At 41.7% G+C, this 14,130-nt stretch overlaps 1 protein-coding gene and 1 non-coding gene across 6 annotated transcripts in view; both read left to right on the top strand.

Moving 5' to 3' along the window:
* abr (ABR activator of RhoGEF and GTPase) overlaps positions 1 to 13,453 on the top strand; it is a 131,034-nt gene extending 117,581 nt beyond the window's left edge. For all 5 annotated transcript variants that reach the window (XM_075486355.1, XM_075486356.1, XM_075486357.1 and 2 more), the window contains 7 exons: positions 7,554 to 7,613; positions 7,982 to 8,091; positions 8,271 to 8,410; positions 9,302 to 9,436; positions 9,609 to 9,714; positions 10,475 to 10,628; positions 11,880 to 13,453. In XM_075486355.1, the coding sequence (XP_075342470.1) occupies positions 7,554 to 7,613; positions 7,982 to 8,091; positions 8,271 to 8,410; positions 9,302 to 9,436; positions 9,609 to 9,714; positions 10,475 to 10,628; positions 11,880 to 11,969 (795 nt within the window). In that variant the 3' untranslated portion in view covers positions 11,970 to 13,453. The remainder of the gene's footprint in view (positions 1 to 7,553; positions 7,614 to 7,981; positions 8,092 to 8,270; positions 8,411 to 9,301; positions 9,437 to 9,608; positions 9,715 to 10,474; positions 10,629 to 11,879) is intronic.
* Positions 4,176 to 4,248, top strand: trnav-aac (transfer RNA valine (anticodon AAC)). Its single transcript has one exon. It is a non-coding gene; the product is annotated as a tRNA-Val (tRNA).
* Positions 13,454 to 14,130: the final 677 nt, after the last annotated feature.

Here is a 14,130-nt window from a genome sequence, read left to right on the forward strand (position 1 = left end):
ATTATCATATGGGGAAAATGCTCAGATTGGACTGAATCTTCCATGTGTTGAGGGATCTGTTATCCAAATCTGAGTGCAGAGACACACAGGTCTGCAGTGGCTGATTTGTGACTGATTCACTGGAGCAGGACAGAGCTGCTTCTTTTTTTAGATTCTCTTTGTCTGTGAAAGATGGCAAGAAAGCACATGAGCCAGTTCTCATATATGTATTTCTCTGCATGTGTATCTAAACCTATGAGTAATTATCTATATAAACTCCGTCTATTTACATGTTTATTCAGCAGGCCTCATCTTCATCACAAGTGCATCGCCAGAATTTAGTATTTTAGTTTGTGTGCCTAATAAACTGCTGAACATTGAATCCAAGTTGGGAGATGTCTTGACCTTTGCTTCTGTGCTTTCCATTATTCAGCAGAAGCTTGAGCTGACCACTGTCACACTGAGCGGAATAAAACGGGGATTACGCCCTAAACCCAGACTTTGCTGAATTGACCCGTGGGTCTGGTATTGATTTGTCCTTCTTCTTTCTGCACCTTAATGTCAACAATGTGATTAAGAAGGCTTATGCATTTTCTTGCTGTTCAGATGTTGCTCTGTGATCCCACCACCCAGCTCTCAATCTACACAGAAGCCCCCTTTCACCCATCTCTCCATCCATTCATTCATTCTGAAGCTGACTTTGAATGCCAGCTTGTTTGAGTATTGCAGTTTTGTGCATTTTTTTGATCTTATCAGGCCTTTTACAATTCTCCCTTTCTTTCCTCTCTACATGCCTTTTTTGCCTCTTCATGGGGGTGACTGTTGACTCATGGTGGAGATGAGATAAAGTCAGATCATTTACTTTCCTTATTCGAAATGTTAACATGACAGAGGCCTGCAAGGGGTTTTGGTGAAAGAACAAAGACTTGCTGTACCATTTTCAACCATTTGGACATAATATCCTTTGTGACTCTCTTTTATTCTTAATTATATGATTTCTGAGCTCTAATCCGTTATCCAAATTATGCTGAAAATGTGCTCAGCTTTCTAAAACACATGTATACACATTATGAGAAAGCCTCCTGTGATAATTGAAGAGGGTGGGGAAAACAGACTTTAGGAGAATATTTAGATTTTCTTTCTCTCTCCTTTTTTTTTTTTTTTTTTTTTTTTCATCTGTGTCATATATCATGGTATTTACAGGGTGTTCGGAGCACTCTCCATGTAAAGGATGCGTTGGGGTATGGCAGCACACCAGGGAAATGTTCCCACTCTTCCAGCCTACAGCAGCACCTAATTAAGACACCATGTGATTAGATGGGACGCTGACTTGGAACACTAATTGGACAAGAACCAGACACAATGTACCTTCCACGCCCCAGCATAGAAGCAAAGGATGATTAAGCTGCTGCTGGGTTGTAACTGGGGCTTTTTGGTCATGTGTTTGGAGACCTGTTTTTTGGGCAGGTTTAATCACCCAGCTTAAAGCAGAGAGCGTCGGAGCTGCCGTGTTGGCTCAGCCATGGGAGAGAATCTCTTCCAGCCATTATCATCTACTGCCCTCATCCTACCTCACCCCCACTCCCTTTTAACCCACACACCAAATTATATAGTATGTTGATTAGTGTGGATCGCATATAAGGGTTTTCATCCCTCCTACCTGCGTATAATGCCAGCTTTAATGGCCTTTTTATATAGGCCACATAAATCTCTATCTGTCCCCATCGGCGGGCAGAGCCCTTTATTGGCCCTAATCCATCCCCCAGTGTGGAGGGTTGTGATTGGTTAATGAGCTCCTGCAGGGCAATGGGAGGTCAGTAAAGCATTGAGGGTTGATACCCACAATGACCCCCTTGCTTCTGGCTATACAGCTACAGTAGATGTGTTCAAGATGGCTTCTTTCTCGGGTAGGGTGACAACAAGGCATCATTCATCCGATTAGTTTTGCAACTTTGGTGCATGGCACTAAAAAGAACTGAATTATTGTGTTAGTCCCACCAAAAGTAGACTTTTAAGATGCAAGTAAACACGTTAGTCTGACCGAAGTCGTAGAGAAGGGAGCTTCTCCAAACAAGTACAACTATATATACTGTATACAATCAACTGGACTTAAAATGGGCTGAGGCGCTCTGTACCTGCTCCTAAGTTCCATGTTTTTATATCTCTTTGAGAAAACAGTCAAGTGTAAGTGTGTATCAATTCCTGATAGATTCTCAATAGTTTATTTTGTCAGATGGCTGAACCTGTCAGGCATTTTGATTGAAAATCAGCCCATTAAGACTAAGTGTTAACTCGTGGGCACGTCCTAAAACAGGTGTTTCAGTTAAAGCGTGCGGTTCTTTAAAAGCGGCATCTTTTATGCGTTTCTCTGAAGTTTTCGAGTTTGATTGGTTTAGAGAACTTTTCTTTTTTACTTTTTCTTGCCTGTTTTGAATTTAGTTTTATCCAAATTAGAGATAAATCACATCTTTCAACTCATCAGCATGGTCTGAATAATCAAAAGTTGGCAAAAAATGTTGAAATTGTTACATCAGAGCTGAGGTTAGACTTGTTACGCCATGCTTCAAAAAGCTAGTTTCTCTACTCTACTGAGAAAACACTCAAAGAGATGATCTACTGTGGTACATGGTGTTGGTGGTAAATTACCAGAGTAGTGAGGTAATGACATCCACAAACTACACATTGTTCTCATAAGTCTGATGAGTGAAAAGAAACATGAGATTCAGATTCCATTTGTGGGCTTTGTCCCTGATATATTATATTAAATCCTGAAACAATTTGCAGTGTGTTGAAGAATAGTGTTAGTAAGTTGAGAATATCACATGAGATGAAGTTTGTTTTAAAAAGAAAAATCAATAAAGCACGAACGAAAAACTGTGTTGAATTCAAATGCAGACATATTTCACCCTTTCCCTGTTTTTCTTTTTAGGACAAATCACAGCTCTGTGTGCTTCAGCGGTCTTACTCATCCAGGCTGCAGGCAGGGTCGTGTTGCATAAGCATAGTACTTGTCTCTGCGTTGCCGCTTACCGACAATCGCACTCTGCTGGCGGAGATGTGAGACCACTCCGCAAATCACAACTCTCACTTGTGGAAAATCCTCACCTATTGGCTCAGTCTAGTGAGCAAAGGGAGAAGGCAACATGGCAACTGAGTCAAAGACCTCCCGTGGTTGTGTTGACATCACCAGCTGTGTAGTAAAGGGACTAAAAAAACTGATGAAAATGTAAACATTATGTCTATGTGGCCTGCAAGTCTAAAGATAGTCATGCTGTGTATATTCTATGGAGCAAATATACTGCAGCGTGATGTGAGAGCTGGGAATAAAAAAAGGCTAAATCACAGCGCAAACAGTTCCTGTAATCCTGCTTAGAACCAAGCAGCCGTGCAGTTTGAGCTACATTTTAATTAAAGGACTAATAAAAAGCTTTCTGAAGCTGAATGAATATTTAATCAGCCGGAGAGCAGCAGAGGAAAAAGTGCGATGGAACACAAAGGACAAATTAAAGCGGCAGTGTGTGCATATCAAAAGATCACGTTGTGCTTTTTGGAATGCTTTCGCCAGCATGCATGAACTTTCCAACAAAGGTACAGCATTTTAATTAAGTGTGTGGGGATTTTCTTATTACGGCTTTGCATATCTTGCATATCATTGCAGGAACCGGCTGTTTGGTGCGATGTCCTTCTGCACCTCAGAACACTCTTGTCATTTTTTGTCCTCCTGGGTCTACATTAATCACCTTTGTGCAGAACAAAAGTTTTCCAAAATTAACATTTGATTACAATCAACTGATTATCTGTATCACACAAAACTGCATTTGCTTTGCATTTATAAAGAGGATTTTAACTGTTGAAATGTGTAGTCTTGAAAAGCATCCTATTTCAACTATTTTAATCACAGCATGTTAAAGCACATCTTTTCACTTACTTCAGATGGGACTTTGTCATTTGTTTATGAGTCAGTAATGCTCTTATAGTATTCTGATGGATGCACCATGCGGGAGTGGAGCCCCTTGGCCAAACATGTTCATAAATGACTTCATGCATGGCTCTTGTAAGACCATGTGTACTCTGACAAATCACAAGCCTTGTTGGGCAGTTGTTGCTGTCAGTCCGTTGCACCCATGTAGCCTAAATGTCACCTGTCCTTGCAGTGGGGGAGGGTTAAAGTTTAGATGGGTAGATTTACATGGTCAGTTCCCGTAGTGTAGTGGTTATCACGTTCGCCTAACACGCGAAAGGTCCCCGGTTCGAGACCGGGCGGGAACAACATTGTTTTGCTTTTTTCCCCCCAAGAGTAAAGGATTAGATAATGCTGTGTGTTATCTGCTGTACAGTATGTAAAGAATGTCTGGTCTTTTTTATGCAGTGACTTAATGTTCTGGTATTTTGTTTTCATAACTCAACAAGACTTCTTAATTAAATTTTAAATGAAGGGTGAATAAGCAGCTATAATGCTTACTGATGTGCGTATCAGTGATGGATTTTACCGTCTTAAAAAATTGCATTTCTATGAGAACATTTTTAGAAAAGCATTTAAAAATATTGAGAAAAATATTGAGAACTCAAACTAGTTTTCATCCATAGTTCTTTGTAGCCTTATACATCTCCATAAAGGCAGATAAAAGGAGAAGGAAACTTTCATAGGAAATTGACTTCTTTGACAAACTGCTGTTTTAGTCTTAGCTGCAAATGCTTAAAGAGTGAGCCAGCTGCTTCTTCTTCACTGCTTGTGTGTAAGAAACTATGTGGCTGCAAAAAAGAAAGCGTGACTTATCTTATCAGCTTTGTTCTGTCCTTGTAGATCAGTCGAGCAGAGAACAGACTGTGTGTGTATCGTGGCTCACAGCTTTCTGAATCTTTTTTAGAAGCCAAGAAAATCTCGGTCATGGTATTTCTAACTGTGTTCTGCTTGACAGACAGAGAGCCCAGCCAGGAGTAAGAGAAGATACTGTGTCAACCACTAATCTTCTCTGGGGTCTACTAGTGGGTCACATCACATGGCAGCCACATGCTCCCCACTTTGATTATTTCAAATACTCATACATTCTGAAGAGCAAATGGATTTGAGTAAATGTGTATGTGAGCATATAGAGGTCAGGTTTAGTGGGCCATACGCTTGGTTGGGAGGAAGTAAACGGTAACCAGCTGAGCCCCACACCTCCAGAACAGTTATCCTCCATATAGCAAAGCAACACATTGGGTTTTTTTTTTTAAACTAACGCATATGCAGAACATATTGTATCCTATATGTGGAAAAGGCATATGTGCCCCGAGCTGGAATGCGTACAAATCAGTGTGCACAACTGTCCTCGAGATTTATAGTATTTCTCTTCTTTGCCTCAGGCTGCGGTCCGTTCTGGCCTCGCCTCAATCATATGTCCGTTACAGGCTTCATGGTTCCAACAAAGAGAGCTTTAACTTGAGTGTGATGTGATCCTGATCATTATTATAAAAGCCTAAGGACATCTCTGAGGGAAAAAAAGAAAGATAGAAAAGAGTCCCCTCCCTCTCTCCCTCCTTTTTATCTCCTGTAAGACATGTGCATGAATCTGCACATGTAGTAATTGCTCATGTGCTCAAAATCCCCCTCAAGCATTCCTAGAGAAGGAAATTGGTTATTGTATTTTTATCTGTATGGACTGATATAAAAAGGGAGTAAAGCTCTGCTGATCTTCAGGTCCTTAAAAGGTCCGGATATACAGTAAACCAGTCAGAAGGAGGGCTTTGAAACACGTTCATTGCAGTTATCTTAATTGTCTTGAAAAACACTATTAGCCTCATTTCTGCTGCGGTCTCCCTCAAAGTTGTTTCTTGTCATGCAATCCGTCTCCCAACATTTTGTTTCTTATTCTGAATCCAATCTTCAGAATAAACTGAGTCAGTTGAAGTTTGCTTTATGCAGGCCCCCTGAGCTAAATTAACTCATTTCCCATGAAACAAAAAAAGGGTCAAAATGGGTCAAGTTCCTCTCTCCAGTATTTTTTAATAAAAAGGAGCCCAGCAGAGGAGACGGGTCTGAGAGGGGTCACTGAGTGCAGCGACTGCCTGTAACAGATCCTCTTTGTTTTTACAACCCTATTTGAGTACATTAATTTTTAATCAGGTTTCTTGAATTATCACAGAGTAATGGGTTGGAGGAATAGTTTCAGGTTTTTTTTTTGGGAGAGTACTTCAGCGTAACCCAGGAGGCGTCGTCAGTGTGTCCTGGACCTTTGCCCGTTTCCCTTCTTGGCAGTAGCTGTTTTAAGGCCCAGTTGTGGTGATTACCTGTCCCTCATCGCAAACTTAAATCCTGCCGGGAAAACTGGCTTTAACAATGGCAGTAATGCACGAAACCATTGCCAAATGTCCTCTTTACAAGCTAATGAAATACACTCACTGAGAACTTTTAATGGTTGCAGCCTAATGCTGACAGTAAGCATGCCACCCTTGTGTTCACCCAGCAAACATTGTTTTCCTCTTTGCTGGCACGTCACAGTTCAGAGGGCTAATGACATAACCAAAAACAGTCTATAAAAAAGTTATTAGGAGACTGGTGGAGACTGAAAAAACAACAGGCTGCCATCTCTGAAGTCTCAGAGGAATTCACAGGACATGTGATCCAGACTTTACTCTGTGTAGTGAAGCAGGCCAAATGTCTGAGCCGATCTGGAGACTTTGTTGGACCTCTGAGAGACGACTGAGAGCATTTGTTGGAAGTGGCTCCGAAGTGGCATCATTCATTCCCCAAGTAGACTTAGTGACTGTTGCTGTGAAGCAGCAACTGCTGATTGAAGCTTCATTTTCACAGTCACATAGGGTATATGCAGTATTGTTCTTCACATGCTGGAAGATAACAGATAAACTTCTTGAGAGGTGCAACTGAGGGCCCCGAGCTGGCTCCTGCAGTGCAGGTGTTATCACGTTCTTCTTGCATGTGAAAGCTCCTTGGTTTGATACCAGGCAGAGGGAGCAGTCATGTTTTCTTCCTTCAGTATCCAACAAAAACAAAGCAAACGGAGCTGCGTGTGTGACCAGTTATAGTGTTTCATAGAAATCTAAACATTAATTCAAGCAACTTACTTTAAAGCGACAGTCCAATATGACGATGAAATCATTCTGCTCTCATCTCTTTTTTTTTCTTTATCAGTGTGATTTACACACAGACACAATACTGCCTCTCTGTCTTTGCCAAGGATTTGCTTCACTTCTAACTTCACCAGTTGTTTCCCTCCTTGGAATTTTAGGATCAGGATCTCATTGTTTCAGTAATGCTGCATTGCAGACTGCTGTTTCTGGGATTTAAGTAGGTTGTCTGGTGGTGTAGGAGATCCGATCGGATCCATAAATAAAGCTGTAATGCATTTGTTGGAATTACATTTTTCAGAAAACGCCCTGGTAATGAGGCTCCACTCTTTTATCCCATAATGAAATCATGCAGAAATTGGACGTTTTTAATTACATCAGCTGGATTCTGGTGATGTGCACTGTCCTCTTCTGGGAAAATCTCTGCATGGATTTAGTCATGTGCCCTTATTTGGTCAAAGATCTATCATTAACCATTGTGTTTGTGTGTGTGTTGTGTCTTTCAGCTGGATCCTCAGACGGTGCAGTCCAAGAACTGGCATATGGACGTCATAGAGATGAACGGGGTAAGACGCAAGCTCTCAAAGGACTTTAACTTCAATTATGGCACATTTTCGGATGTTTTTGTCAAATGTTAGTGATATAATACAGTTATATTCCTTTACACAAGAGGTCCACATGGCATTTGGGTTAGCTGTCACACAGAGATTAAGGAGATTGCTGTTAATATTAAAAAATCTAACTGCACCAATTAAAAAAAGACTATGAAACTGTTTGAACTTTTAATTGGGTGAGAGGCTTTGTTTTATGATCTTTCTAGCTTCTAAATCGCTTCACAATCGATGACAAAAAGCAGCTCAGGATGGTCCCGGTTTAACTCTGCCAGTGCAGAGGAATGCATTCAACTTCAGATGTCTTCTTTGTTCATTTGCAGATTAAAGTGGAATTCTCCATGAAGTTTACAAGTCGGGACCTCAGCTTAAAGAGGACACCGTCCAAAAAACAGAGTGGGGTGTTCGGAGTCAAGATCAACGTGGTTACAAAGTAAGCTTGCTCCTGTTGAGGCGTCAAACTCAGCTGCCTGACCATGCAGCTCTACACACAGAAACTCTTATTTATGCATATTCAATGAAAAGGAACAGATCTGACATCATATCCTGTCTGATAAATCTGTGTGACTTCACTCCCATCAACAGAAAACTAACTGATGTTAATGTCCGCAGGCGCGAGCGCTCTAAGGTGCCTTACATAGTCCGTCAGTGCATTGAGGAAGTCGAGAAGAGGGGGATTGACGAAGTGGGAATCTACCGGATCTCAGGGGTGGCCACTGACATCCAGGCCCTCAAATTAGCATTCGACACAAGTAAGACTCCACTCTCTGTTTCCGTTACACTCTCTTCCTCTCAGCATCTTCACTGCAGATATGTTATATTCATGAGTGTGTAACAACCACCAACGCACACACTGCCCCACTTGAATGGGGTAATGCACTTGAATCTAGACACAGACTTGTGTGGGGACATACTCTTGATAATAATGAGTTTTGTTGCCTCTTACGGTCACATCTCAATGCCAATGTTTGATCCCAAACTGCCTTTGCAATTTGTGCAGCATTTTGTTCCCCTCAAAGCTTCCAGACCCTCTTGGTTTTTAGACCCCACACATATAGTAAAATGTCACCATCACATGCCAGAAACAGTCCCAGAGTTTTACACATCTGAACCTAACCTCTAAGAAAAGTCAAATCTGCAAAAACATTAACAAAACAGTTAATGAAACTGTTCATTTAAAAAGAAAATTTCATCCACAGTGTGCAAATCCAGGCAGATTTTATGGTCTGATAACATCTATTTATCTTGAAGGTTCCCAGTTACTTACTACAAGTTTACTGTGTGTCAGTATGAAATTGTCTCAGATGGATCGACTTGCAGCAAGGGTTTAAGGAGTTGACATCTTTGCTTTAATACTTAGAAAGGGAGTAGAAAAGAGATTTGTGGGAGTAACTCTGGACAAATGAGGAGCAACAGCTGTCAAGTGTTCATGTTCTGTGTTGAATAACAGTCACCCTGAGCCGTTCGCAGCTGCTTTTACTCCACTAAGATCCACAGAGCTCACAGAGTCCACTATCACCTTTTATTTTCCTTTGTAATCACGGCTGCATTCCTCTCCTGGAGAAAGCAGCTGTGTTGTGAAACTTAAATAATGCAGCGTGTTCTGTGTCTAACTGGTCTCTCTCTTTGTGTCTCGCCCATAGATACCAAAGATATCCTGGTGATGTTGAGTGACATGGACATCAACGCCATCGCAGGAACACTCAAGCTGTACTTCAGGGAGCTGCCGGAGCCTCTGCTCACCGACCGCCTCTACCCCGCCTTCATGGAAGGCATAGGTGTGACTTACAGCTCTTACGCTTTACCCAGGAAGTGTGTGTTTGTCATTAGTTGGGCTTTTTGGAGTTCTGCAGAGGGAGCTTTAGTACGCTAGCTGGAGGAGATAAAGTATAAAGTGAAGAGGTTGTCTTGCCATGATTGGATCTGACATATTTTTCCTGTCCCTCACAGCTCTGTCAGACCCGGCAGCCAAGGAGAACTGCATGATGCACCTCCTGCGTTCCCTGCCCGACCCCAACCTCATGACCTTCCTCACTCTACTGGAGCACCTCAAACGGTACTCACGCACTCTAAAAAACACTCACAAATAGGTTATGTTAGGTCGCCTGAAGGAAATATTTTGCAAATCTTTTGTTATAATGAGGAAAGATGAGCTTGTTTTAGTCACTTTGAGACTCATTCTACCCAAACAGCATGATAATGCTTTCTTAATGTGCACTTTAACGTGTAAGGTGCAGGGAAGTCTGTCCCTCCCACTGGAACACCATTTGCTTCAGGATTTTCTGAGTATTATGGGTAACTTTTAAATCCCTCAACAGACTAGCACCACCTTACCAAGCCAAACTGCTTCATTTTTAACCACCAGCCTGGGAACTGAGGTCATCCAGCCTGTTGCTCCTGGATGGGACTAAAAATAGATTTAAAACCAAAGATGACTGAGACTTTGCAGTTGTTGCCTCCAACCTTTGGAAGAACCTGCGCCGCCACTCTACAACACCTTCCTTCCTTTCGGCCTTCCTTTAAAGCTGATGATGTCACCGTCCCTGCAGTTTTGATATTGTTTAATGTTATTGCAATGATCAACTATTGATGTTATCGTTGTTCCATCTTACTTTGGACAACTTCAGTTGTTTTGAATTTGCTATAAGAATGAAAATGAATGTATATTCTTTTAATACATTTATGAATGTTAGAAAAGTTTTTTAAAAAATGCTGTTTGTCTGCCTGCATTTGTAATGACCGCCTTTTGTAAAATGAAGGAGTCACGCCTGGTTGTCCCTTCAATGAATTAATCCTGTCGGTGGTCGTTTCTGCAGGGTGGCTGAGAAGGAGCCCATCAACAAGATGTCCCTCCACAATCTGGCTACTGTGTTCGGCCCCACTCTGCTCAGGCCCTCAGAGGCGGAGTGCGCCAAAGCCCAGCACATCACCTCTGCCTCCGACATTTGGTCACATGACGTCATGGCACAGGTACACACATATTTGCAGGAGTCCTACCGACATTTTTTGAATGGCGAATACTCCATGTGTTCATACACCAGCCATCAATCTTACTGATTGACACGGAGTGGGAACCCCTCTGCGAGTGCATGCAGTAAATATTAGACTGCCGTGTTTTGTTGGCCACATGTTTTCTATATTAATTTCACTCCCACGTCGCCAAGTGACCCATGACACTGCCGCTCATTCTCCCAGCTGTATTTATGCTACAGGCCATCCATCCATCTCTTAGCAGAGATGAGTTTCCTGTGCACAAACTTCTCTTCTTGGCAAGAATAAACAACATTCAAGTAAACATCATAAATAGAGCAGCGTGCACATGCAGGAGGTCCTGCCTGTCAATTCCAGTGAAGTGTTTTTACTGAGTCTAATCTGTGTTTTAAATGTTTATTGCATTAAGTAAATAAATTATTAAAATTGAAAGAAAAATGCCTCTGCCACTTAATCCTAAAATGAATCTAATTTATATTAGAAACCTAGAAGGAACTGAGAGGGGGAAGCAGTCTCCTTGGATACAGTTTGGTTTGCTGATGCAGGTGGAAACAAACAGGATGTCAAACAGAACTAACCCCTCTGGTGAAACCGATTAATGGGGATATTAACGGAAATGTGTTGCACAAAGCAAGGAGACACATTAAACCGATTTGTCTGTTTTCATGAGGATGGTCCAGTTAAAGTAATTTTCTGTACTTAGATGTACTGTTGAGCAAGAAGAAGGGATGGAGAGAAAATGCTGTCTGATTTCATCCTACGCTTTATTTTTTGGGAGAACAAAGAGGTGGCAGATCCAACCGACCTTAGCGCTAAAGCTATGCACCAACTACGGCGCAAACCTCCACAAATGCTCACGTTTCTCTTTCTTGTAATTATGAACACGGTGATCCGGATGCACTCCAACATTTCAACCGGTTCATCGTTTGCCCAAGTTTCGTTTTCTGAGATGCAGATATTATTATACAAATATATATTTTTTGCAGTTTTTCAGACAAACTGCACTATAAACATACGACAGCCAGAGTAATGAAATAAATCATTTACTAATTATTATAATCAGTAACAGACAGACATATTTAGATTAAACTGTAGTCATACTGAAACTACATGTATATGGATACAATGAACAGTTCTGTACACTCATGATTTGAAAGTAAAAAATCCCTCTCTCATTTTGACTAATATGACATGATTGTAGTCACTGAGCCTCATTTTCTCTCCTCTTAGGTCCAAGTTCTGCTCTACTACCTGCAGCACCCTCCCATCTCCTTCGCTGAACTCAAGCGCAACACGCTGTACTACTCCACCGATGTTTAATCCCCCGCCATCCCGAGGGTTCATCTGGAGACGAGAGAAGAGAGACTCCATACAAACCCCGCCCCCCCGTACGTCTGCCTCACCTCTTTCCCCACCAGGCAGCTCGTCTCGTCCGTACAGCCCCCTCCCCTAAATACCCTTCCCATCCGAACCCTCCCACATGGTCTTGTGACAAGATGGAGGCAAACACGCAGGCCACAAAGGACATTTTCTGGTCATCTAAAAGTCCTGTTTCACATCTGGTTTCTGAATAAGAGGAAAGCAGAGCCTCTGGGACCACACTGGGAATCATGGAGGGGGAGTTGAGGGGTCCAGAAGCCACAGCTAACTGTGGTGGCTCAGGATCTTAGCTAAACACGTGTTGAGGTGTCATCGAGTGAGCCCTGTCAGTCACTGGTTTGATGATCTCCAAAACAAGTCCACTCCAACTCCAGCTTTTTTTTCCTGATCAGAGGCATTCCAGAAAAATGGCATTTCCATGTTTTATAATGATGTTCATCAGCTGCTTATGTTTCCTTTTTATGTCTTTCTGGCTTTCGTGCATGTGGTGGAGAAGGCCGGAGTGTGTGAGCGACTACGTGGATGTGTACAGCTGAGGGAGTGAGTGTGTTAAAGGGACTAAAAGAACTGTAGAGGTGGATGGGAAGCTGTCCAAATAAATGGCAGGGATTGGAACACTCGGTGCTGACCAAACAAGAGAGGACAGTCCTCCCCACTGAGTCTTGGCCAAATTAGCCCTATTTATTTTAAATATATAAAATATGTGTGCCTGTACAGTTTTGTGCAACTAGAGAAATGCTCTAAGGAGTCTGTTTTTTGAAGTTTATCTTGGTAGTGATGTTATTTTTAGTCTTATTTTCTTATTCAACGTGTCCATGGTTGGTAAGCTGTACTGAAAAGATCACCAGAAAGTCTGCCATTTAATTTCAGATCACTTTGTAGATGTGGAAAGGGCACTCTGTGGCATGAGGGTTTTAGGGGGTGGGAGGGGCACAATGAATGGAACAGTTAGCCTCCTTTTTTTTTCTTCTTCTTCTTGTCGTTGCATTGCAAGCCTGTTCCAAGTCTCTTACTGCACCGGTATTATCTTTAGGATGGTTTCTGTAGTTGCCCTCATTGCATGTTCAGCTTGTCAATAAAATCAAGCCAGGTAACACAAAGGTAGGTTGTTTCTGCAAGGCCCTCGCTAAGACAGGCAAGAAAAATCAAATAAAATCAATGGAGAAAAAAAAGTGCTCTGTACAAAGCCAACGTTTCTGCTATCAAGCCTGCAACATATCTTAATTAACTGCAAGCACTGCTAGATGAGTACTATTTGATATTTTTAATATAAGATTAAAATGAAAAAAAACTTGTATTTTACTTCCTTTGAGAAGAATTTCAATATACTGTAACACTGAGACTAAATGTCAATGTGAACTTTTTCCCCCTTTGTTTTTTTTGTTTGTTTTTTTTAGTAAAATAAAACGTATCAAAACACTCAACTTTGTGTCTGTCTGAGCTTTAAGATTTAAGATCTGCCTCGTTAAACTGAGCATTAATGAACAGCACGGGTAAAAAAAAAACCGATTAATTATGGAAAAGACTGAAATTCTTCAGAATGATTTAAAGCAATAGGTGCTGCTGATTAAAAGGAGCAAATTGAACTCCCCACCTCACCCCTTCCATGTGCTCCCTGGTTTAATTAAAAAAGGCTTCCATCTAACTGTAATACAAAGTTTGACATTTAGCTTCGGGCTCCACCGCTTTCACAGCTCTCATCGCCACCCTCACCTCCTACTGTTTAACATTTCCAGAAGATTCAGTTAAATCATCGAGGCTTCCGTCCTGCTGAGCCACGTTTGGATGTTAGAAGCCTCAAATCTGTGCACTTACTCCTGGTGGTCGATTTAAAAAAAAGTTGAAAGTGACATTCAATAAACTGGACAAGTGCAGGCAGAAATAGATGGCAGGTCTAAGAAACCATCTACAGCAGATGGACAGTATCTGAAAGGGACGTCCTTAAGAAAGAGGAAAGAATCCAGCAAAGACCTGACAGGACCTGAGAGATGCATCTGTTTTCCGCTGGCAATACACTGAGAAACGAAGGGTGGCTAAGACTAGTACAGTGCCGTACTTGTACAAATGTTAAAAAAAGTAATTATCTGTATAACACGGCGCC

This window comes from Odontesthes bonariensis, chromosome 16 (assembly GCF_027942865.1).
Source record: "Odontesthes bonariensis isolate fOdoBon6 chromosome 16, fOdoBon6.hap1, whole genome shotgun sequence".
Classification (NCBI taxonomy): domain Eukaryota; kingdom Metazoa; phylum Chordata; class Actinopteri; order Atheriniformes; family Atherinopsidae; genus Odontesthes; species Odontesthes bonariensis.